Raw genomic sequence first — 26,878 nt, 5'->3', positions numbered from 1 at the left:
ACACTGAATGCTGCTGAATTGTTAACTAAAAATAGACCGAACTGATGAAAATATGCCTACATTCAGTTCATGGTCATTTGGTTCGACCTTTTAATTCTGTGCAAGATGAAAAGAATCAAAGGACTTGTGTATGTGATGAGATGTTAGGTTCTTAAAACAGGAGACAGTGGAAAATATCTTCTTGAAAATAATAATTAACTACTCAGCACTTACATCTTTATTGTGTTTTTTATAAGCATTTGGTAAAGAAAAAGACAAAGAAAAGAAGCTAGATGATGACAGCACCAGCGCCTCAGTCCCACAGTCAGCTTTCTTGGGGCCAACGTTATGGGACAAGACCCTGCCATACGATGGAGACACTTTCCAGTTGGAATACATGGACCTGGAAGAATTCCTCTCGGAAAATGGAATTCCACCCAGTCCAGCCCAACATGACCACAGTCCACACCAGCCAAATCTCCAGCAAGCTACCTCAGCAGCACCCTCTGTCATGGACCTCAGCAGCAGGGCATCTACATCAGTCCATCCGGGCATGGTGTCTCAAAATTGCATGCAGAGCCCAGTCAGACCAGGTAATCAGCCGTAAGACCTTCCCTAGGGGCTCTTAAATGAGCCAGGCAAACAAATGAAAAAAAGTAAATAATTATTTCTGACCACATGATTGACACTGGCAACATAGAGAAGTCCAGCATGAAGCAAGTCGTTGGCAGGGGCAATAATAATAATAATGAGGGCTGTCAAGCGATTACAAAAATTAATCATGATTAATTGCACGATTAAAAAGATTATTCACGTGATTAATCGCACTGCTAAACAAAAATAGAATACCATTTAAATATTTTTGGATGTTTTCTACATTTTCAAATATTTTTATTTCAATTACAACACAGAATACAAAGTGTACAGTGCTCACTTTATATTTTTTATTACAAGTATTTGCACTGTAAAAAAACAAAAGAAATCATATTTTTCAATTCACCTAATTCAAGAACTGTAGTACAATCTCTTTGTGATGAAAGTTGAACTTACAAATGTAGAACTATGTATAAACAAACAAATCTGCATTCACAAATAAAACAATGTACAATTTTAGAGCCTGCAAGTCCACTCAGTCCTACTTCTTGTTCAGCCCATCATTCAAACAAGTTTGTTTACATTTGCAGGAGATAATGCTGCCTGCTTCTTGTTTACAATGTCACCCGAAAGTGAGAACAGGTGTTCTCATGGCACTGTTGTAGCCGGCATCGCAAGATATTTAGGTGCCAGATGTGCTAAAGATCCATATGTCCCTTTTTGCTTCAACCACCAGTCCAGGGGACGTGCGTCCATGCTGATGACGGGTTCTGCTCAATAACAATCCAAAGCAGTGCGGACCGACGGATGTTCATTTTCATTATCTGAGTCAAATGCCACCAGCAGAAGGTTGATTTTTCTTTATTCGTGGTTTGGGTTCTGTAGTTTCCGCATCTTGCGGAAAAAAGTTGCTCTTTTAAGACTTCGGAAAACATGCTCCACACCTCGTCCCTCTCAGATTTTGGAAGGCACTTCAGATTCTTAAACTTTGGGTCGAGTGCTGTAGCTGTCTTTAGAAATCTCACATTGGTACCTTCTTTGCGTTTTGTCACATCTGCAGTGAAAGTGTTCTTAAAATGAACAACATGTGCTGGGTCATCATCCGAGACTGCTATAAAATGAAATATATGGCAGAATGCAGGTAAAATAGAGCAGGGGATATACAATTCTCCCCCAAGGAGTTCAGTCACAAATGTAATTGACACAATATTTTTTTAACGAGCATCATTAGCATGGAAGCATGTCCTCTGGAATGGTGGCCGAAGGATTAAGGGGCATGCGCATGTTTTGCATATCTGGCAAGTAAATACCTTGCAATGCCAGCTACAAAAGTGCCATGCAAATGCCTGTTCTCACTTTCTGTTGACATTGTAAATAAGAAGAAGGCAGCATTATCTCCTGTAAATGTAAACAAACTTGTTTGTCTTAGCGATTGGCTGCACAAGAAGTAGGACTGAGTGGACTTGTAGGTGCTGAAGTTTTACATTGTTTAGTTTATGAGTGAAGTTATGTAACAAAAAAAATCTATATTTGTAAGTTACACTTTCATGATAGAGATTGCACTACAGTGCTTGTATGAGGTGAATTGAAAAACACTATTTCTTTTGTTTATCATTTTTACAGTGCAAATATTTGTAATCAAAAGTAATATACACTTTGATATCAATTACAACACAGAATACAATATATATGAAAATGTAGAAAAACATCCAAAATATGTAATAAATTTCAATTGGTATTCTATTTTGTTTAACCGTGCAATTAAAATTGCGAGTAATTGCAATTAATTATTTTAATCCCGATTAATTTTTTTTAGTTAATCGTGCGAGTTAACTGTGATTAATCGACAGCCCTAATAATAATCTCGAGAAATGCTAACCAGCTGTGCAGAAATTTTTGCTTAAATTTTGTCAAGAATCTGTGGGAATTCCATGGAAAATTGCCTGTCATCTGTTTCCTACTGGTAACCTAGCTATTGACAGGCTAAAAATACAAACAGAAGTAAAAATAGTAATACACAGATGCCACAATGTAAAATGAACAGGGGAAGAAAAAGGGAGAAAGAGCGCAAGAGAATTCGTACAGTAAACAGGACCATATTCATTAAGGCAGAAGAAAATTCAGCTGTCATTTCAGTGGTAATATTAGGGAGGAAGGTTCTTGTTTGTAATGTTGGCCATATCATTGTATGTCCTATACTCCTGTAATATGCCAGGCAAAAAGCACACACAATAAAATATGGAGAAGTAATAGTTAAACATCAGGCAAGACATAAATCACAAATATTTACATCAGGTTCTGATCTGTTACACTAGTGTAAATCCAGAGTGTAATTATTGACTTCAGTTGAGTTACATGAGACAAACCTACAGAATCCTGTCTTCCCAGTATCCTTTCTTCTGACCCTGGCCAATGCCAGGTGCTTCAGAGGGAATGAACAGAACAGGTAATCACCAAGTGATCCATCCCCTGTCATCCACTCCCAGCTTCTGGCAAAAAGAGACTAGGGACACTCAGAGCAGTGTTGCATCCCTGCCCGTCCTGGCTAATAGTCATTGATGGACCTATCCTCCATGAACTTATCTAATTCTGCTCTAAGCAATAGGCAGAGAAGGAAACATCTTAAGGCTGGATTTTGATCATAGAGCCTAATTCAAAACCATTTGATGTCAATGGGAATTTTTCACTGCAGACCCTTAGTATCTCTAAAGGAGTTATACCAGTGTTAGAGATGGAAACCTGGTGCAAAATATCAACAGTTTGGTGGAAATGGAGCAGTAAGAAGCCTTATGTTTTCAAATAAAGTGGCATATTCTTACTAAACTTTGATTGTGACCTTACACTCAGACAACATCTGAGAAAGTCAACTTTGCTGCTGGGAGCAGGAAACTGCTCCTCTCCCCTCTGGTTGACCACTTGCCATGCGCAGCATGCAGTGCCTTTGTTAGAACCATCTGTTAAAGAAGCAAAATAAATAAATAGAATGACAGTAGTTTGGGAGGAAAAATAAATATACAAAAATCACATGAATTGGCAAAATTTATTTCTTATTTAAAAAAATATAAAGCTGTGAACAGTGGTTTGGGCCCAAGCTGGGAAGTTATTCTGTGATTTTCATTTACTCACCTTGACACTGGCTAGTTCTTGTGAAACTGGTTTCTTCCCTCAGTTTTAAGGGGCCTCAGAGTTTAGAGTTAACAGTAATTAATACCACTCTCCCAGAGTAAATAACACTTAGAGTTGGCAAGAAGAAAAAACACCCCTACTTTTCTTGAGATATTTGTAACAAGCCATTTTGCCCACAACGTGTGTTTTCTCTCTCTCTCTCTCTCTCACACGTGCGCACACACAAAATTAAGAAGTGATTATGCCTTGCCATTCTTTTTTCAGAAGCCCCTGAAAGTGAGCCAGCCTTTTAATGATCACCTGTCAGATTGTATTTGTAATTGGAGTTCTGGGTCAGCTGTTTGCATGGTTCTTGCAGCGCATTGATCTTTAGTGTTTTTTCCCCAAGCTGTTTGCAACATTCTTGGGGCTCATAAACTTTTTTCACAAATGCAGTTCTAGATACTTTTTTTTTTTTTATATTGTTGTAAAAGAAATCCAGATCTCGGGCAGATGGGTGGGTGGATTGGGGGGAAATAGCTGAGATTGCAGTTTTTAAAATTTCATGGCACCTTCTATTGCCGAACAATCATGTAGTTTATTTTTCTCTAGATGAGGAGCTGAGTTCATGTTTGTAAGTCACAATATTTTTTCAGTGCTATAACTGGATGCAGAGTAAAACCAAGTAAATTTTTAAGCAGTAACTTTCTTAAAGACCATGCAAATTCACTGCGTCAATAGATTTTAACATACGTCATTTTATAAACATCTCTATTTTCACAAACTCTGTTTTGAGGAAACATCAGAATTCCAACATGGACTTGAGTATTTGATCTACTTTTAAAATCAGACTACAAATATATTTTAAAAATATAAAACTCTTTAATATTTAAAAATAGCAATTAAAACTGCTGTGAAAAGACTTAAACAAATGTTCTGTTCTGAAATATAGAACACATGAGCTGCAGCTAAATTATTATTCATAATGTAAAAAAGCATTAGAATGGAGGCATGCCATTTACACATTACATGTGGATTTTATAGTCTGTTTTTAAAATTGTGCCTTGAGAAAGAAGTCTTAGTTTGATAGTTGTGGGCTTCCTTTTTTTAGTTACCAAAAGGGCTTCTGCTTGGTTGTCATGATTTATTTTATTATGACAAGGCGCTGGACCAATTAGAATTCAAAAAAGTATTACAAAACCAATACAAATGCAATTCATATGGTCTTATTGGTGTTGGCAAAACTAAGATGCCAGGGTGATAACTCTACCGCAATTATAATAAAATGTTTATATTCTTTTGTGTTCAGCATGCATTGTCTGGGTTTCATCTTGCGTAATGTTTTTAGTGCTGCCTGTCTTGCAGTGTGGCAGGTAATATATATATAGGGCCAAATCTTGCTCACCTCCCATCAGATGGGCTATTGGTTTAAATGGGTCTGCTCCCATGAGTAAGACAAGCAGAATTTGGCCCATATACGTTGGTGCTAAAATAAGTACATGCATACATGTGTGAGTACTGTGTGTGTGTGTATATATATACATGTTTGTGCGGTGGGGCAGAGGCTGAGAGATGTGTATGCATACAACATTCATATACAAGCAACATAAAATGCATTGTTGAAATTATGATAGTACATATCACATATATGTGTACTGAAATTTAACCATTGTTTGAATGACACAATTAGCTCCTAAGTACTAATGTATTTTACCACTACTGGAAATGATTCAGAAACGTGCAGTGATATTTGTCAGGGAACTTAGTTGAGCTCAGCAAAGCTAATCTCACCTTAACTGTAAATATGACAGTACAGAATTATAACGGATTAGTTTTCCTTAGGAAAAAAATGCTCCTTTTCTTGTAGTGGACTGTGTATCTTTACATTATGGTTGACAAAAAGATAGGTTCATCAATTTATCATGTGCTCTCTGAGTGAAGAATGAATAAAATAATAATACAACCCAGTAGAGTAAGTGGAGGCTGGATATAAAGGATATAGTTTTTATTTGGATCAAGAGCTATCCAATACAGCGAGTGCTGCAAGATTAGATTCTGGTTGTGATTTTGTTTAATAATGAGGCATAGTGACTGTTCAACTCACCAGTGCAATGTTACATCCTTCGCTAATGTGTCGATGGACTTGGAAATATTTTCTCTTTGCTATAAGGAGCACTTACCTCTGATTAGTTGGTTTAAATCAATGGTCATCTTAAGGAAAATGTTTCTACAAAGTTAGTTTTTTAAATTAACTTGTTCACTATGAACGCATTTTGTTGATGCTCCATATTATGTGTTTTCCATCTTTACAGACCTTGTGTTGTCTTTGTCTGTTCTGTAGTAGGAACACAGACCTGGATTTGGCTAGGGAGCTGTTTAAAGAATGTTTAACTGCACTTTGCTGTTTTTGTGTGAAGAATGTTGAATGTAATACTTTGCTGTCATCAGGTGATACCTAGTTGGTGATCACAGGCATCTGTTTAACATCTGGCTTTTTATATGTCATCTTTGTAATTTAAATGGATAGTGCAGCTGTCATGAGCGGTCTGTAGAGAGTGGGTAAGGCCACAGGGGGCTCAGTTGAAGCTGGAGTAGGAAGAATTTCCTTACATTTTTGCTTATTCGGTGTATGAATACAGCAGGAATGGAGTGCTGTCATGCACAATCCATGACATAGTTCTTCCCCTTTATTTGCCAGATAAATACTGAACCGAAATGACAAAAATGAGTTACCGTTGGGAAGTTTCCAGTTCTTCCTCTTAACTGTCTGGTTCCAGTACTAGGGACACCAGGCAAAAATAGGCATGGCCTTTCACTTGATCCATCTAGCCTCTCAACACCATATACAGAGTGACTTAATCAGTGGCCTAGTCCAAGGAGGGGTGTGTTTTAACACCCCTTAATTCTGGTTTGCCTTTTCCCTCCCATATAGCTTAATATTCCCTCCTCTTCCAGAACAAATTTTCACAATTCAAGGATTTACATAGTCCCAGCAGACAGATATGCACTCAACCTCCTCCTAAGATGTAATGCAATGACTAGGTGCATGGTCCATGCCATGAGCCCCCTTACTGAGAGGCTGAGGACACCACCTCCCTCTGAATTTCTTGAACCTTGGACAGCACGTGGAAGTGACCAGCAGAGCCATCAAGCAAGCCCCGTACTGAGTGCTGCTTCTTCCCATTGACTCTCCCATGAAGGCTCCTCTGAGTGGCTGTTGCCTGCATGACCATGTGTTTTAGGCACGTGGCACTGCCCTGTGTAGCCTGCTCAGCATGACTTTTGCTAGAACAGCAGCAAGCCCAGGTTAGGCTGTTTGTTCCTGCCACGATCAGCTGATAGTGAAATGACAGCGAAATGGAAAGGTTTAACTGCATGGGCCTCGTGTGCCAGGGAAATGTAATAGGCAGAGAAGATCCTCAACAAACGGTTTGGGATCAAAGAAAAAAGATACAGAGTACATTTTGGCCAGTATAAAAATAGACTCTCTTGCATTACAAGAAAAAAAAATTCTGAATGCACAAGCCGAGCTAATGCTGGAAGCAAGCACTTTGTGTAATATTTGCTGTTAAATTGTAATGATTGTTTAATAGATTCTTTTTTATTTGATCAAGAAATTTAACATATTTAGGGGTTAAAAAGTAAACAAGACGGATGTTCTCCTTTTTGTGTGATAATTTGGAAATATACAGGGCCTGAGTTTGCAAACCTCACATGGAGTAGCTTTTACCAAATGAATGAGACTACTTGTTTGAGTAAGTGCAACTCAAGGTAAGTAAGGATTGCCCAATGGGGGCGACAAGCGTGATTTATTTCTAGAGAGACGTATCAGGGGTGTCTGAGAACAACCTGTATGTGTCATGATCATCAGAGTAAGGTGAATTTCTAAGAGCCTTGTTTCACATCTCTAAATGTGGTGCAGTGTTTGACTAGTTCAGTTATTTGACTTTTTAAGAAGCCAGGGTATCCTGAAGGCTTCACATATTGTTTCATGATATGGTTAGGAGAGGGGACATCATCAGGTATATGCGAAGAAGACATGGATTAGACATCTGATTAGAAGTAGCTCAGAGTAAACATTAAATTGTTCAATGTTTATTTATTTGGCAGTAGACTGGCAAAGTGGGAGATGGCTATGGCCAGATTCTGCCCAGTTAATCACACTGATGAGGAGTTTACTCCTCAAGTATTCCTATTGATTTTGATGAGGCCATGTATAGTGACATAGCCATGGCACTGTATCTGTGCTGGCATAACCTCATAGGGTAGGTGTAGCCTACAGTGACAGAAGGGGTATTTTCCATCACTGTAGGAACACCACCTCACTGAGCAGTGGGCGACAGAAACATTCTTCCACCGACCTAGCTGTGTCCACACTGTGGATGAGTTCAGCATGACTATGGCACGTATGGGGGTGGATTTTTCATACCTTTGAGCGCTGTCGCTATTGCAATCTAAGTTTTCAGTGTAGACCAGGCCTGAGGTGCTGCTCAGCAGAAGAAAGGGGTTGCGCAAACGAGCACTTTGTTTGTCCCCGATCAACTCTAAGGGGCTTGGGAGACCGGAAGCGTTCTCCTGTCTTTCTGGATTTTCTGTGAGAGGTGGTAGCTAATGGTCGTTTCTGTATGTTCTAAGAACAGTGTGAAAAGACACTCTCATGATCAGTTAAGAGTGCTTTGGAGCACTGTATAATCAGAAGCTCTCATTGGCTGGTGGTGCATTGCCAGGGATTTATTTAACAGGCATATTAGTAACTAAAAATGATGTTTTTAAAAAATAAGCATTTCATTAAAACAGTCTCACTTTCCTCAGTGGTTAAAAGGTTATGAATTCCAGACAAGTTCCAGAAAAGCCTGGGATGGATAGAAAAGCAGTATCTTAGCCAACCAGTACCCAGAGACACACATGCTATGATCTTTAGCATATAAAATGTTCTGGATAGTGCAAGAGCTAGAAAACCACAAATGGAAAAATATTCAGTGCATCAGATTCAGTGGTGTTTAGTGGAGTAAATTACACTTTAATTTACTTCTCTTGGTTGTTTTTCCTACTGTAGCCCCCTCCTTGGCATGGAATTTACAATATGCCCATTGAATTCCAGATTGGTGCAAATTACATATTTTGCCACTTACTCCTGCGTTCTGCCAAATGTACACCCTGGTTTACATCACTGCTGTTACTGGCCCAGAGCCATCACAGGAGTTGCACCTGTTACTCTGGGCTGCATTTGCGCCAAACATTTGAAGGGCCAAATTCTGCACGGATTTACATCACATATGAACCCATTTTTTAGCTGCTTTGACACTGAGCCCTATTCCATTGCCTCAGGTTTCCGTTTGTAGCCATGTCTTAATCTTTTGCTTTTAAATATGGTAATGTTCTTCTGTTTGGATGAAATTTCATTTATTATTCACAAGCATGCCAGAGCGGTAGCATTTGCTCTCCCCCTCCCCCCCCCATTTAGGATGGTAAAACCCCAATCTTATTGGGGCCAGGGAAAACTCTCTTAGTTCTTCAGTGCTTAATTGGAGATGAAACACAGATAATTACTGAAACAAAATGTACCAGGTGCCTACAAATCAGCATGTTCCTTCAATTAGTTCAATTAGTATACATTTGTCATAAACAGATGCCAGAATGAGCTACAGCAGTAAATCATCTGTGACAAAGTGTCCTCCTAAAAAATGTACATGCATAAATGGACAGGCACAAATATATTGTTTGGTGGTAGGGATGGCAATGACTTCTTTTCCAATTAGACATAGGTATCTCAGTCTGCTATAAACTCTTTACTCTGGAACACAGCTGGGAACAATAGGTCAAAGATTAAGTAGTTCATTGCAAAACTGGTTGGTGCTCCTGAATTTAATAAACAAATGGATAAACATGTCTCTTAATTCATAGCAAATCCATTACTTCGTAGGGCAAGCATTGGACCACACTCTTTCTCAAGTGCTTACAGGCTCCCCTACTGGCTCAGTACCTGCGCATGAAAATGACTACATTTCAAATAGCCTGGTCACTCTGTAATTGCAGTACAGATGAAAACAGTAAAACCAAACACCAAGTGCTGTCTAAACAGAATCTAAGTAGTGATTGCTTTCATGGTTTTATTTTCTAAGCGGGAAAAGAGACTGTAACTCTTTTTTTTTTTTTCTTTTTCTTTTTTTTCCAAACGGAGGAAACAAACATGATGTGAAACAGATTCTAAACACAGCACTCCTGCGTAGCTCATTTGAAGGAGTAGCCGATGAAGTTACCAAAGTCATAGTGCTCAATCCTCCAAGAGCAGAATGTCGCACTGGCCTTCAAAATGTTTAATACAGAGAGTCAGTCAAAAAAGGAAAAGAGGAGGAATCATGAAATAGCTTGATCTTAAATTCTGCAACTTGCAATTTCAAGATCTCACGTCTAACAATGTGCAAAAGGGTAACACCAGGTTGAAGTATGACAGAGGTAAATTTGGGTCTGAAATGAGGTGCATCATCGAGAACTACAATGATAATATCAAGCGATTAAATTCTAACTCTTGCTACATATGAACTAGGCACGTCCTAAGGGCTAAATCCTGTTCCTTTTTAAAGCTGGGATGCTAACTGGCTTAGTTCCAGGGACTCTTCAGAGATCAGGCAAAGGGAATATTCCGTCTTTCAGCTGTTACTGAGGTCTCAAGGAGTCTCGTCTTTACAGCAGCTGTACCTCAATGCAAGGGGGGCATTTGATGTACACAGTGTTGCTAACTCTTGCAATCTTATCACAAGTTTCTCAGTATATGGGGTTTTTTTTTTCCCTCCTGGAGTCTTGTGATGATATGCGAATCTTGGCTTCCTTTTTAAAATGTCAATTTCTAGTCCTCGTGGCTGTAGAGAAAATCTTCAAAACACTGAATTCTAAAAGGTAAAGAGATCCCAATACTCATTTTTAAAAGTCATTTTTTTAAGCCAACTGCATGACTTCTTGAGGCCTGACTCACAGTTTATAATGCTTTGGTGTGGTAATATTGTCTGTGTATTGTAAAATTCAGCTGCCTCAGCTTGTCCTGTCTCCCCTCTGTACTTGGGCAGTGGGAACCATTACAGAGGATAGCTTTAGACTGTCCTCACAGGCTTTTAGCATCCTGTTTCCCACTTTGTGAAGCAGAACCACCCCAGTTCTGTAGTTGAGGGCAGCTTGCTGAAATGTCTCTGTTCTCAGCCATGTCCCATTTCAGTTTGGTGCCTGTGATCTTGAGCACCTCATCTTATCACAGCTGCTGCAATATCAGTAGTGGGAAAATGTTTGTGGGGAGGTGTCCGAGTGACCTTGTATATACGTCTTGCCTTCCAATCTCCAAAATATACATCTACCAGCCCTTTCCACCTTATGCAGCATGTTTTAATCAGTGTAAATTTCCACTCATAGGCTGGGGCATGGAGGGGGTCGGTTAGGAATCAATAAGAAACATGGTGGAAGTGGGCTAGAAACAGGGACTGAGGAAAGCTAGGTCGTTAGCGGGATAAAGGAGAGAGAGATTTGTTTTCTTGTGGGTTTTAAAAAATTGTGTAATTGAAGAATTGGATTAACCTGATATGACTTTCTGTTTTTCTGCCAGATTAGATATGTTGAGTTTCTTGGCATGGTGCACTGTACAGTACATTGTGTGCTGTAAATATGGGTGTGTCGGTAGAAAGCTTTAATGACACAACAGCCTTGCAGCATAATGTAGTACATCAGTATAGTACTGGGCAGATTTTCCTTTTTTCCTCTTGCTTTTTAATCTACTCTGTATTATGTTTCCCACATACAATCAAGTCACTTGAAGACCAACTTCTGACATACCAAAAAATCTTTGGATCTAGTAATGGCATCATAAAAGGGCATGTGAAGTGAGGAAGGACTGGTATATAAAAAGTAATGCTTTGACAGAGAGTCGGGACTGTTCCCTGGACACAAAGATACAGTTTACTGGGAAATGTTGTGAATGTTTTTTATTTTATAATTGTGTCTTAAGATGTTGCCTATTCCCAGGGGAATTTTGCACCAAAAAATTAAAAATTCTGTGCACAGTATTTTAAAATTCTGCATATTTTATTTGTTAAAATAACGCAGTATAACCCTGCTGGTTTCAATTATTTTGGTAATTTATTTAAACTGCAATACAATGAATGAAGAATAGGAGCGGGGCGCACTGCAGGAAAACCCCAAGCCCCCTTTGTCTAATAGTAATGTAGCTAGTATTGACCCTTTACTTCTAGTTATTTAGTCAACAAATATATGCTCAGTGTTACATCGCAGGCAACTGAAGAGCAAACTTGGGCTGGGGACTCAACTCACAGTTTATATTGGCTACTGACCATCTCTAGAAAGCTCAGTAGCAAAGAGTTCATGGAGCACATTTTGTCCAAAAATGTAGACCAGTTCTAATCACTAAAGCACCATAAGCATTCATAAGGCCACAGAGTAAGACACAGAGACTGTATGACGCAGTGACTGTGTGTGTGTGTGTGCTGGCTGCTGGGAAAGATTCTGAGACACCCCGCGCTGTCTCTTTAAGACACTCACTAAAAGCTCTCCTGCTCTGTCCTGAGCCCTGTTGTCTCCCTTCTCCTGCTCTGCAGAGATGGGTCTCAAGAGGGGAGAGAGAGAGAGAGAGACTCGGCGAGCTGGCTGCTGGGGAAATCTCAGAAACAGTGCACTGTCTCTTTAAGAAAGGCACTCAATCATTCACCCTTCCCCGCAGCAGCTCCACATTTGGAAGAATTTGTATTCAGGGAAATTCATGTTTCTATGTAAATAAAGGGTTGACTAAATATTCTTGTTCATCATCACATTTAATATTATTCAGACCCTTAAAGAAAGAGCAGCACTCCATTATGGAGAGGGAAGGGGGAGTAGGAGACCTATCCAGGTGGAATAATCAATTCTGGTTTAGGCCAGTTGGAAGGAAAAGGTCATGTTTCTTAGCTCCCTGTTGCTATAGTTCCTGACTCTAATCAGCCACGCAACGAAATATTGAACTAGCTCTTTGGATGATACATTTTCTGAAGAAGTGCTAGGATGGGACTTTTTTTTTTAGTTGTTCCTTAATTTGTTCTCTCTTTGAGGACAATGCAGATTCAGTGTATGATAACGGGCATTCTGTTTGTACCTATATAACCTATAGGTTAAAATGAGAGAACTCAGAATTGAGTCCATTTAAAGATAATCCAGGCACCTGCATTCTGAAAAGGTTTAGTTGAAAACTTGCAAAAGTGGCCACTGATGTTGGGTGCCTGTATTTTGGGTGCCAGCTTGAAACACCTCAGGCCTTGGCTCCAATTGGAGTCGTTTGGCCCATCTGAAAACCAGACCACAGGTGTCACAACTAAGGGACCCCCCAAATTTGGGCATCTAGAAATCATTGGTCACTTTTGAAAAAGCGGACCTTTCTATTGTATTGGGCCTCTACTGCAGTTTTTGCTGTGTTAGGAAACTTTTGGAAAACTGTCTGGTCACTCAGTTGTGTCAGCCACAAGGTTGTTAAAAATCATTGTTAAAAACCATTCTCAAGACTAGTAGTCTCTGGCAGTCATGTCATCCTTGGGTCCTGCACCCATTCATCACTTAGGGTAGTAAATTGTCTGCTTGCTAAACAGACTGAGGCAAGACACTTTCAATACCCATTGTAGAAAGCCATGCTAGTTTTCCAGGATAGACCCTAGGAGGTATCTAGTCTCAAAAAAGTTTTGTTTTGTTTCTAAACAAACTTATGACCCATAACACTGGTTGGGAAAACTGTGTTAGCAGAAACCCTGTTTAAAAAAAAAAGGTTTCCCAAGAGGGAAAACTGCTGGTTAGATGGGGCTTTAATAACAGGTTTTGTGGACTTTCAGTTCCAGAATATTTAATCTGATTCTTAGAAGGACATTAAAAAATTGAGTAGTCTACACAAAACAGCACAGAGAGATGAAACACATACTCCGTACTCTCTCAAATCCCAGTGGAAGTTTGCTTGAGTAAGGTTTGCAAAATCAAGTCATCGATGTAGTTTAATGTATGAAATCATAAAAAAAATTAAATGTGCAAATGGATCACTGATATGGAAAGATTCCTCCTTTTATAAAAAAAAAAAAAAAAAAGTCCCATCTTCAGCAGTGTTTTTAACAGGCAGTTATATGCCTACTTGTCTAAATGCATCTGATTTTGCATTAGATGACTCACATGTGGCTAAATTTGGCAGTGGTTCCGTGGTTGCTCAATGCATTTTGTTTTCTGATCTAAAAATCAGCAATCACAATGTAAATATCTTTTTATAGTAAAGTTTTATGAGTTAGAAAAAGCTGATAGATTCCACTTATCGTGGCTTAATTTCTTGCACTGCAACTAAGGAGACAAGAAAACCAAAAGTTTTGTGCACTTGGTTAACTAGTGAGAGAAAATCAAACACGTGAAAAGGAATCATCGGTCAGATAAAAGGAGAGAACTTAGAATATCAGGGTTGGAAGGGACCTCAGGAGGTCATCTAGTCCAGCTCCCTGCTCAATGCAGGACCAATCCCCAATTTTTGCCCCAGATCCCTAAATGGCCCCCTCAAGGATTGAACTCACAACCCTGGGTTTAGCAGGCTAATGCTCAAACACTGAGCTATCCCTCCCCCCAGCTTGTATGTGTCTTTCTGTGATTTCAGGAGCTTCTGCACGTGTCTTGATTATCATCTCATTTCTGTAGTAAGTAAACAGATATATTTTCATTCTGTACCCCTGCTTCTGTTTCATCCTTCGTCATTCTACTCTGCAGCAAGGATATATTTCCTGCGGTCTGGTGCTGGAGGTTTTTCTGTTTTGTTTATACCTGTAACATGCTCTCAGGTATAAGAGAGTGAATCAGCCACATGCTGACACTGCTACTGGCAATGGCTGCCCCTTGTCGTTACTTAGGTCCATTAGTTAAATGCATTACTGTGATTAATATCATCATAACAATAATATCTTACATTTGTAGCATCGTTTATCCCAGGGGCACCCAAAATGTTACTTTGGGTTAAATTGTGCCCCCCTTACTTTGTGAGTAGTCTCATATATTTCATTGGGACTACTTGGGGACTACTTTAAGTAAAGGTATTGGAACCGTGAGCATGTGGCCCGTCATCAGATATGTACTTTTATCATTCTTATACTGGGACAGCTCCTGAGAGGTGATGGGCACTTTTAGCTCCCGTTGACTTTGGGATTTGAGGGCACTATGCACTTTGCAAGATTTGAGTCCATTTTCAGTCCACTCCTGTGAGGTGCTCAGAATCCTCCTCCGTTGGCAGTTCTCAGTCCCTTTCAGGATTGGAGCCTGTGTGCTGGAGTGACGGTCCCAAGCCCGAGAGGTGCTGATCGTCTGTGACTCCCATTTAAATCCATGAGAGTGAATGGTGCTTGGCACACTTCACAGCACTGGGACCCTAGTTTAATTTACAGCGTTGCCAACACTAACAGTTAAGCAAACCCCTAAATAATTTCTGAAGTTGCTTCTCCTTTTTCTGCTGCACGCCAGTTCATAGCCTCTGGCTTGTTCTTTCCCACTTTCTCACGTTTTCCCAGAGCCACTGCTGTGTACAGTCTGAAGATCACATTTAACCAACACAAGGAAATCGGCTTCACCGTCACGTGGATTAGAATGTGTTCAGTCTGTACTGCCAGATTGTGGCTAGCTGAGCAAAATACAGCAAAGTGCTGGGCGCTTGGCCAAGCTTTTATTTCAGTTTGGAGCACACAATCACACATATGCAGTTTGGCAGGACATCCACACTAGGATATATTTGGATAGTAATCAATCTTTCTTTCCTTCTTCCCTTCTTTCCTTCTTTCTTTCCATCCATGCTGGTCATACAACACCACCATTAGTGTTTATCCAGTAGACTCAAGTCCCAGTTCAATGTTCACACCCTATATACATGTTCGGAACATGTTACAGCCATGACATGGGATGCATTTAGGATGAGGCTATAATTCTACAGCTTGAAAACCAAACTTCTTAACTCTGCCCCCACCCTCCCCACTGCCAGGGTGCCAATGACACAGTTATGCTCTTACTCTTTGAGAGATCAAAAGCTTCTCCAGGATGGATTGAAGGCCAAATATGGAAGGAAGTAGCTTTGCTGGAGCTCTGAAAATAGCAAGAATTGTTAAACTACTATAGTCTGTCCTTGTCTCGAATCTTTTATACTTTTTTTTTTTTTAAGTTTATTGTTTTTGTCCCCAGCTGTAAGTGGAAACTACAGCTTGTCAGTGAAAATATTAGTAAATGTCTTGGGGAAAATAGGAGGGTGCAATTAGAATTCTGGAGATGGACGCGTGTTTCTCTTAAGGTCTCTCTCTCTCCTGCCCCCAACTTGCCTTCCTCTGAAGCTGTTTGCATACAATCTGACTCACCCATGAAAATAAAGCTGGATTTGATTTTAGCCGTCTAGGAGGCTTTGGGATTCTTGGGGGACAGAGGCTTTATGATGCAAACTCGTTTATTTCTCAGTGAATCAAAAATTGACTTTTCAAAATCCAGTGTATGTTTTGGAAAGTTGGCATTGTGGTCAAAACCCCATCATTTCTGATGATGCCCTTCTAAAAAATACCACAGCCATCCAAAACACGGGTTAGTAGCACGGCTCTGGCATTTGGGGCTGCTATGAGAAAACACTGTAGTATTTTATAAGGGACTATTTCTTGTGATGTGGTTTTGGTTTTTTTTTTATACCTAAAAAATAGTTTTCCTAGACAACTTTTTTGATTGCTTAATGTGAAACTACAGGCTGTGTCTGAACAGATCAACAGACTGAAATAGCTAGTCCCACAATAGCTATTTAGCAGCCTTTCTAAAATCTATACAGAGGGGTCTTGAGAATATATAGCAACCATCACCTCTGCTGGACTCTTCTAAGTTCACAAATGTGTAGAAAAAAGGAAATAGTGGGCCAGATCCTCAGCTGATGTAAATCAGCAAAACTGCATCAAAGTCAGTGGAGCTATGCTGATATATGCTAAGGGAATAGCAGGACCATTATCTCTAAAGCTCCTGATTACAAAGTGAAAGGGACACTGTAGTAGCCCCTGCAGTTCTAGAGATCTCAGAAAATGTGCCACCTTCATAAGGTCAGACTTCAGTTAAAATACTGTGTCAAGCTCTGTTGTTACAGGACACTTAAAATATGTGTAGTGTCTCCAGGTCTTCTAGTGATTTATAGTTTGTTTAGTGTATGGTGGGAAAGCCTTGAAGCCTCAAATTCACTGTCATTAGAAGCATTCAGGGTGTGTTTACTTAAAAATCAGGGTTTCACAGCCTGATCCACAAAAATCAATAGAAAGCCTCCCACTGACTTCATCAGGCCCTTGATGGAGTGATGGAGAGGGTCAGGCTGGGCCCTATCTAAACTCGTCAAATTTCACTGAATTTGAAATTCAAAGAATTAACTTTCAAAGGGTCACTCCCTTCTTATAACGCTTCCTATTCAATCCTGTGTGTTGATAAGTGTCTGTTTCTTGTCCACCAAGCCCAAGTAAAAGAGTTTTTGGAGCATGGGTTGGGGCAGTTGGAATTCCCATCCTTGAGACAGTGTGCAGAGCAGCTGCGCAGCACCCACTGTAGTCTCCAGACAGCAAGTTATCCTCTGTGGGAGGGTTTTGTTCAGAGGATCTGTGGTCAGAGTCCCACTGGACACACTCTGTAGCCTAGCCTGATTCGCTGCACTCCTTCTCAGTGTCTTTACAACCCGCTCCTTGCACTGCAAGGGCTACACTGTGTTCCCGTTCCTACCAATGATACATTTCACTTAATTACGTTCACTTTGGTGGAGTTCCTACAGATAGAAACTAGAGGAGAATTTGGTCCCAAAAAGCCCTCAAGGATTCAGTTGCTTTTTCAGGTCTTGCGTGCTTGCGCAAGGGTCTGGGCTGGATTTGGCCCCTAAACTGCTTCATTATGGGGTGGGCAATAATCACATTTGATCTGATTATAAGTACATGGAACAACTCCTATTAAAACTGGGCTATGTACTGTGATTTTGATTTTAAAACGCCCGTGCGCACACACACGCGTGCTTAAGGACTTTAAAGATTCAGGTTGAGATTTCTTAAGGAATTAGGTGCACACTGAATTTTAAGAGGATCTAGGCACCTTACTTCCTTAGTTGCCTTTTGAGAAATCTCAGCCGTAAACAGTAATCTTAGAGAGCTGTGGGCCCGGTGACACTTAGGAGCTTCAGCCCTTCTCAAAAGTGCCCTCAGATGGTGATCTGGAGCTGCTGAAACTCACCAGACAGGTTCTTGTTAAGTAATTAGCCAGCTAAGCAAAAAGAGTAATGGTGTGTCTCCTGAGATGAGTTTTTCCTTTGCATAATTTAACTCCTTCCTCCCCAGCCTTCAGGAATTGTGTACATTTGCCTGCATTGACAAAACAGCAATGGGACTTGAGGGTGGTAAGAAAGGTGTTGCTCTTACGAACTTATTAATTGGTACCATGCGACCACTCATGTGTAAAGACTAGTGACATGAGTAAGGGCATGCAGGATCACAGGTGTGTAGCTTGAGTTCTCGCATCCTTGGCTTGCCTACAAGTTTCATCCTGCTCCTCAGCTAATTTTTTGTACTGTTCAAAGTTTTTTTCCTTTTTCCGCTTTCCTTGCCCCAGCCCCAGCCATGTCGCTGGGGTGGGGTGTTGGGGAAAGGTCCCACGCTCACTGGCAGCAGGAAGCGGAGTGTCGCGGCTGGGAGCTGGTGGAGTGGAGCGGGCTGGGGCCGGGCTGCTCCACTTCCGCCGCCGCCGGTGAGTGCGGTGGGGGGGGGGAATTCCTTCCCCCAAGCCCCATTCCCCAAGCGACACGGCTGGGGCCGGGGCGAGGGAACCGGAGCCGGCTGCTCCTGGCCCCCTGCTAATCACTCAGGCCACTCTGGGCCTGCGGGGCCCCCAAAAGTGCCCCCGCAGAGCTCCTGCCTTCCAGACCCTGGCGGGGGGAGGCCCTGCCTTTGACTGCCCCCCTGAGACCCTCTGCCCCTTATCCAACCCCTCGGCCCCTGCCCGGCCCCCTTAATATGCCACTCAGAGCAGCGTGTCAGAGCCAGACACGCTGATCCACAGGAGTGCGCAGCCCCGCCCCCCAGAGCCCTGCTTTACTGCATTATATCCGAATTCGTGTTATAGCGGGTTGCATTATATAAGGGTAGCGGTGTATTTGCTAACTAGAGAGAGACTGTGTAAAAAGAAATAAAGAACAAGGAAAAGGCTAAGTGCAAGAACCGGATTGTAGGGTAGTCAGTGCTGCTCTTTTCTCCTGAGCTGTACGATGTGTGTTAACAACAACCACACTTTCTTTCTTTCATTCATAGATATCGCCGTGTTTTACAAACAGCAATTTAATGAGACTTTAGCAGGAGTATTATACCCATTTTACAGATCACAAAGCTGAGGCACAGAGAGTTAAACCAACTTGCCAGGGTCACACAGCAAGTAAGCAGCAAAGCCAAGATTAGCTGTCCTCATTTCTAGCCATTAGAACAAACACCCTTGAAATAGGTGTGAAGATATTGTCTCTTATTTCAATATAATTATTTTTAGAATGCAAGTTAGGTCAGACAAACGTTGAACGTGCAATATTGTCTAGGTGGAGTGCATGCACTTAAATAGATCTGGGTATGAGGAAGCATACTTTTTTTCACCACTAAATAGATGATTAAGGTGTACCAGAACACTGAATTGTATTCTTTGGAAAGCCCAAATAAACAGTGGCACAGAATACCTTCCTCATTGTGAGACAGACTCCTAATAGATCTCATTACACTGTAATTCCTTAAGTCTGTTCAATGCAGGTTTCATTGTTCCTTATTCATTTGTAAAATGAAAATTAAGAAAAAATGTGGCATAAGCCTAGCCATTAAAAAATAAACACCGTTTTAAATTAAGCCTCTTCGTTACCCACATATTTTCTTATATCCAAAATGCAGAGGACATTTAAAAACATGAAAATCTATGTGCTTGAATTTACCAAAAAAAAAAAAAATTATCTTAATGTCAGACTGCAGAAGTGATCTGATATGACAGTTGCTGTGGCAACACCACCTACTTCATGAAAATTGCAGTGAATAGGAGTGTAAAAGGTAAAACCCACATAATTTTCCAAGCACATGAATTTTCACTGCCCTCAACTGCAGGGCTTTCCAAACCGTCAGATGTTTCTTCTCCTGTTTGGGGAGAGCACTTACCTGTTTCCTCAGGGTCAAAGATGGAGTCGTCACTCTGGGAAAGCCTGTCTATAAGAGTCCATACTTATAGGATCAAATATCTGATTAAAAGCATACACAACTCCTGCACTGAAAGGGGCTGAACCTGTTCAACCCAAGATGAACAGTAGCCAGGTGCACAAGGAGGCAAAGAGCCTTAATTTGCTGTGGTCATCCTGAAAAACTTGTCAATTGCCTTAGGTAGCTAAATACCATTATCTCTGTATTTACAGTGTCCCCTACAGAATATATAAGGACTGGTGCAACTAGGGCCCAATCCAGTCAATTAAAAGACTCCCATTGATTTTGGAGCAGGCTCATACTAAGAAAATATGAGCTTGAGGGTGATCAAATGTTTGAGGGTGATCATTGTATAGTAGAAATTGATAAAATTGTTAAAGAAAAATACATTGTTACTTTTCGGCCTCATTAATGATCCCAAAGCAGTGGTGTTGCATAGCAATGATTAACTGTACTGTTAACCAAGGCTAGGGAAATATATTGTTTTCTAATCTGAGCAACATTTAGCTTGTTTTGGATGTTGGAAAGTAAAGAGTAAAATACGCCACACAGAACATTTTGATCGTTTTAAATTGGTATGGTAGATATATTGAACTTTGCTCCGAAAGGTGATGCATGGTATATGTTCAATGTGGGTGTCTGTTAGCACGCTGTTTCAGGAGCAAGGCCTTGTTTGAAAATCATTTCAAACATCTGGCTGGGTGATTAATTTTGAGATCCCCAGCTCGGATTGTTTGGAGAAAAGTAACTTTAAAGTACACCTCCAGATGGTGACTGACATTGTCCTTATTTCTCAGTGAACAAAGTCAAACGTGCGTGTGTACGTCTGTACAATGCAGGCATGTGTGTTTAAAAGTGCCTAAGCTCAATGAATGGATATAGATATTTGCTAATTACAGCTGACCTGATAATCATTATGGTACAGTAGAACCTCAGAGTTAGGAACACCTGAGTTACAAACTAACCAGTCAACCACACACCTCATTTGGAACTGGAAGTATGCAATCAGGCAGCAGCAGAGACCCAAAAAAAAGCAAACACAGTACAGTATTGTGTTTAAACTTAAACTAATAAAAAAAAGGGAAAGCAGCATTCTTCTTCTGCATAGTAAAGTTTCAAAGCTGTATTAAGTCAATGCTCAGTTGTAAACTTTTGAAAGAACAACCATAACCTTTCGTTCAGAGTTGCAAACCTTTCAGAGGTGTTCGTAACGCTGAGGTTCTACTGTATTCAGTTTGTTCATCTGTTTTTGGCAGCTGTGGGGGGGAGGGAGGGGGGCAAGATTTGAGGTGTCCTTGATAATGAATTGTGCAGCCTCCACTCACTTGTACATTAAAAAAAAAACTTTTTAAAGAAAGCAAGGTTTAATGATAATCATAAGCAATTCCCATCTGCTGAGACACTTCCTGAGGGCATCATGATAAGCCAACTTTTACTAATAGACAGAAGGTGAGTTACATACTGAGTAGACGTCTTAATCTCAACATTCAATAATGTATGCTATATAACATGGATGTACTAATACATGGGTTCTCAACATGGGGTCGTGAACAGGTTTCAGAGAATTGGAACTATCTTCCTTTTCTTCAGTTAGACACAAAGAGGGTCCCACAACTTTCTTGTGGTATATTATGAGGTCGCAATGTGGAAAAGGTTAAGAATGAACATGAATAGTGGGATTTGCTCAAGAAATAACTCCACAAGCATGTGGATTTTTCTATTTTTCTACGTTTTTAATGATGCCTCTGTCAAGGTTCCTTCCCCACTCTGAACCCTAGGGTATAGATGTGGGGACCTGCATGAAAACCTCCTAAGCTTACTTTTACCAGCTTAGGTTAAAACTTCCCCAAGGTACAAACTATTTTACCCTTTGCCCTTGGACTTCCACTGCCACCGCCAAACTTTATCTGGGTTCCTGAGAAAACGTTGTTTGGAAACGTTTTTTCCCCCAGAATCCTCCCAACCCTTGCACCCCACTTCCTGGGGAAGGTTTGGTAAAAATCCTCACCAATTTGCATAGGTGACCACAGACCCAAACCCTTGGATCTTAGAACAATGAAAAAGCATTCAGTTTTCTTACAAGAAGACTTTTAATAGAAGTAAAAAAGAATCACCTCTGTAAAATCAGGATGGTAAATACCTTACAGGGTAATTAGATTCAAAACATAGAGAATCCCTCTAGGCAAAACCTTAAGTTACAAAAAAAAAGACACACAGACAGGAATATTCATTCTATTCAGCACAGCTATTTTCTCAGCCATTTAAAGAAATCATAATCTAACACATACCTAGCTAGATTACTTACTAAATTCTAAGATTCCATTCCTGTTCTGTCCCCGGCAAAAGCATCATACAGACAGACACAGACCCTTTGTTTTTCTCCCTCCTCCCTGCTTTTGAAAGTATCTTGTCTCCTCATTGGTCATTTTGGTCAGGTGCCAGCGAGGTTACCTTTAGCTTCTTAACCCTTTACAGGTGAAAGGATTTTTCCTCTGGCCAGGAGGGATTTTAAAGGTGATTACCCTTCCCTTTATATTTATGACAGCCTCAAATTGAGACGAACACAACATTTCAACATGAGTGCCTTTATCTGCATTATAAATTTTAATTAGAATTTTTGTTGCTCTGCTAAACATGATTTTTAAGTGCAGCAGAAATCACTGGCCCTTGTTACTGTTTCTTGAAAGCCGTTAATCCAAAACATGGTATTTCTTCACACTTTTGATGCTAGATGGCTCTCCCAGTGGGAGAAAGAGGAAATGTCTTGTCCAATATTCAATGACACAGTAGTTCCTTTTGCTTAGACTTCCTGTGTATGGCTGCCCATTTTCTTGTGCATTTGATGTACCATCAAGGTGCACATTAAGCAGCGTCATCCGATGGGTAATTGGCGAGCCATGTGCGGAATAATTTCTTTCTGGAACAGTCTGTTCTTTTGGAATTTGCCCTAAACATCATTATAAGTTGTTCTAGCTAATCTCAACCCCTCTCAGCCTACTGTGCTATCAATGCACTTATGTAAATTGTGGGCAAAGACAGAGAGACACTAGATACATACACTCTCTCATGCTTTGCTTACAAAGTGCAAAATAAGAATATAGGGACAAATTCTGCTTCTCCAGGTATCCCGTGGGATGTAATTGGTGGCAGAATTTGGCCCATTACAGATATGATTTTTTTTGTCTTTGCATGAGCAGCCCTTAATTTAAATAGGAGGAAACGAAATTTACTGAGCCACAAATTATTCATTATTTGGAAGATATGTGAACACCACTATTTACTCCTCTTTGTAATTTGATAATCATTTCTTACAAATAATCCTGTGTAAAGTATCTGTTTGTTTTTGGCACTGTAACAAACACGCTATGTTTTAATGAATAACAATCCTTAAACTAAAGCCAGAAGAGTTTCTAATCGGTAGATGTGCAGATCCAGAAAGGGAAGGAAAAGGTCTGCAGAGATCTGTAACTCTCTCTACAGTGGTTCCCCCTTGCTAAAGGACTCTCCTGTACAGCATCTCTTAGCAACTGTCAGTGATTTAAAGAATTACGACTAACTACTGGCTCTGGGAAGGGGGTGGAAAATGCACTCATTTTGTTGGGTTTACCATAGTGACAGTGCAGGGTTTTTCCATGCCACTGGACATCTTACTCTGCAGACTTTTGAGAACACGCAGCCAGTGAGTTGACAAGATAGGCTTGGGTACCATAATTAGGGAACAGATACATGAGGCAGGGGCAGCTTATGCTGGCTTTGCATGAGATGTGTTGCTCAGTGCGAGACACCTGTCCTGGATGTTAATGCCAGTCACTAGTGTTCATGAGGAGACTAAATAAAAGGAACAACAGTAGGGGAATGTGAACAGAGGCTGGAGTCTCAGAGCACTCTTGGTTCTAAGCACAGGACACTTTGTCAGTAACATGAATGCCACATGAGTCCTGGTGGTATCTTTTCAATTTCATAGTGCCTGTTAAGGGATTCTTATGTATACCTCATGAGGTTGTTATCATAGGAGAAAGGATCAGGTAAAGTCCGTTGTTTGTGGGTTATGTTGATTAAAGTTGGAGAGAGAGCTTCTGAAGGAATGGAAAGCAGACTTTAGGACTTCCTTAGAGTGGATTTTACCCTTTCTGATGCCCCAAAGTGAAACTACATATGCTGCCCCAGCCCTTTCCCTTAAGGGGAGGAAAGAAAAATTGCCCCTTTTGCACTTGAAGGTTGCCTAGCATACTAGTATTTGCAACAACAACAACAAACTGTACAGCGTTCAAGTGGTCAGAGAACATCCCACTACTCAAAAGGAAACACCCAAGTCAAATGAAAACCAAAATGAAATAATTATATGCAAAACCATCCATATATCCTCTCCCCCTTTCTGCCCTATCCTCCACTGAACATCACTGTTGGCTCATCTGGCATGCAGCTAAATATTCCATCAGCTCCCACATGCTTTGTTTTTAATGCACTGGCCCATGAGCCTCAATGGCCTATTGAGTCGTAAATCAGGTGTGATCACACCCAAGCTGTGTCTACACGGGCCTTTTCTATGGAATCTTCAACCATTGCAGTTCCACTAGAGGGAGCAACTTGTGCAGGCAGAGCACAGGTAGTTCTTTTTCACCTGGTGGAGTGGTGCAATGGTGGGAGATTTCCTGATTAAGGATAACCCAAGCAAGGCTCATGATAGGGTGAGTTGAAGGAAGCAGTAAGAACGCCGGCATTGTCATTGGCTCAAAGAGGCTTAAGCAGACCAACACTGTTCAGATGCTTCATGGAGAATCTGAGTGGATCCGAGGTACCTATGGAGAAATCATTTTACTCCAGAGAAGCAGCAGGGAAAAAACCTGGGAGTTAGAATGTTTAAGTCTCATTTTAAAAGAAGAGCAGAACCCTGGGCAGTGTCCACCAGACAGCAGAGAAAACCCCACAATTTCTTCAGATGGCACAGCATAAGTCAGCTAGTTCGTGTGAAAGACCAGGGGAGACATACGAGATGGAACAGCGAGGCTTAGGCATCTTGCTGCGTTTTTGCTCCCAGTCACTTATTTTGGAAGAGAGAAGTTTGGCTTATTTTCTGATTGGGTCCTTAGAACGTATTATTATTTATTATGGTAGCACTAAGGGTATGTACTGCAAAGAAAAACTCTTGGCACCAAATCTCTGAGTCCATGTCAATTGACCCACTATGACTACACTGCAATTAAAAACCCGTGGCTGGCTTGTGCCAGCTGACCTGGGCCCCTGGGGCTTGGGCTGTGGGGCTGTTTAATTGCCATGTAGACGTTCAGGCTCGGGCTGGAGCCCGGGTTCTAGAACCCTGCGAGGTTGGAGGGTCCCAGAGCTGGGGCTGTAGCCCAAGCTGGAAGATCTACACCGCAATTAAACAGCCCTGGCCGCAGCTCAGGTCCCGTGAGCTCGAATCAACTGGCACAGGCGAGCCACGGGTGTCTAACTGCAGTTTAGACATACCCTGAAACTCCGCACTGCAGGTTTTTCTTTGCAGTGTAAACATACACATTGAGGTCTCAGTCAATGCACAGGGCCTCATTCAGCCAAGTACCGTATATGCACATAATAAAAAAGACAGTGAAAGATTTTCAAAAGTGCCTAATCCCCTTTTTCAAAAGCGAATTAGGAGTCCTGGTCTAAGTGAAAGCCAGTGGGGCTTAGGCTGCTAAGTCACCTTGGCATTTTCAAGAATTTTAGCTAGTCTCAGTCCCCAAAAGCTTACAGTCTATATGAAATGATGGCTTGTGCATATGCCTGGGATTTTCTTTTGCAAAGCAGTGGAGTATAGTATAGGCACAGTATATCTATTACACACAAACTGTTAAAACAACACTATTAAGGTTACAAAGTCAAGCACTCAAAAGATAAGTTGCCTGTTGCAGCCTATAGAGTAATGTTTGCTTATGCTAATTGAAAATGTGCTGAACTGCAAGTAGGGAGTAGGCCTTTAGGCCTAACGTTTAAGCTTTGTATTAGCTAAAGCTAAGTTTGTTAGCATGAGTGAATGAGGTATTAATAGAAGTGAAGCAAAGCATCATCTCGGGTCACATATTAAAGATGTTTGTGTTTTCACTGGTGTTAGCAGGTATTGTAGGGGAACTTTTGGATGTTTTGGAATATTGGAAAATCACAGAATTTGTATTGATGCAAATGATAATTAAAATAATGTTTGATATTAATAGCCAATAAAAGATATTTGGGTTTTGGGGTCCAGAAGATTAAATACGGTAGCAGAAATACAGATATGGAAAAAGGTAAATTTAAGTAATTAAGGGTATTATTATAAGTGATTATAAAAAGGGTAGTATGCCAATTTTAGGTAAGCGTGTCACTCACCATCAAGGTACCATTAGAGAGAGGATTATATACCCATTCTTCTCATCCAGAAAGTGATCACCTCTGAATACACCATTTCATCTGGGAATGTGAGTACAAATGCAGTGTGTGGCATAATGCCTGTTTGTTTTAACTAATATTTTATTTTATGTTTTATTTTAAATAGTCTTTAATTCTATCATGCATGTCATTTACAGTCCTCCCCTCAGTTACATGATCTGTAAGTGCTCGGGAGGCTCAACCCTTAAAGAATTCAATTTGTCTATTCCTTATACTTCAACTATTAATTGGTAACACACAAATGAAGGTTACACTGTGCAGCCTTAATTCAGCCCCCCAAAACCTTGCGCTTATCCGTTATTGTACAATATTTTCATACAGGTCCCAAGCAGGAGTACACACAATGCCTAGAGATGAAACATACTGTATGGTGATTCTTTTAGAACTCAGATGCAATTTATAAGCAACACTTTTGTCTTAAAGGGGTTTTTTGGTTGTTGTTTTTTTTAAAACTCACCAGACTTTCATCATAATGTTTTAGGAGCCATTAATCTGCCAGAGCGGTTGCATTGGTCATTCAAAGATATTCTTCCTTCAGAAACTTTTACTGGTCAGCCCACAAA

The 26,878-nt window shown here is 40.6% G+C and overlaps 1 protein-coding gene across 2 annotated transcripts in view; it reads left to right on the top strand.

Moving 5' to 3' along the window:
• HLF (HLF transcription factor, PAR bZIP family member) overlaps positions 1 to 26,878 on the top strand; it is a 44,508-nt gene that overhangs the window by 1,947 nt on the left and 15,683 nt on the right. For both annotated transcript variants that reach the window (XM_084647570.1, XM_084647571.1), the window contains exon 2: positions 237 to 572. In XM_084647570.1, the coding sequence (XP_084503696.1) occupies positions 237 to 572 (336 nt within the window). The remainder of the gene's footprint in view (positions 1 to 236; positions 573 to 26,878) is intronic.

This window comes from Lepidochelys olivacea (assembly GCF_965140295.1).
Source record: "Lepidochelys olivacea isolate rLepOli2 genome assembly, chromosome: 14".
NCBI classification, from domain to species: Eukaryota; Metazoa; Chordata; order Testudines; family Cheloniidae; genus Lepidochelys; species Lepidochelys olivacea.
The sequence above is the reverse complement of the archived record's forward strand: the minus strand, read 5'-3'. Positions and strand labels throughout refer to the sequence as shown.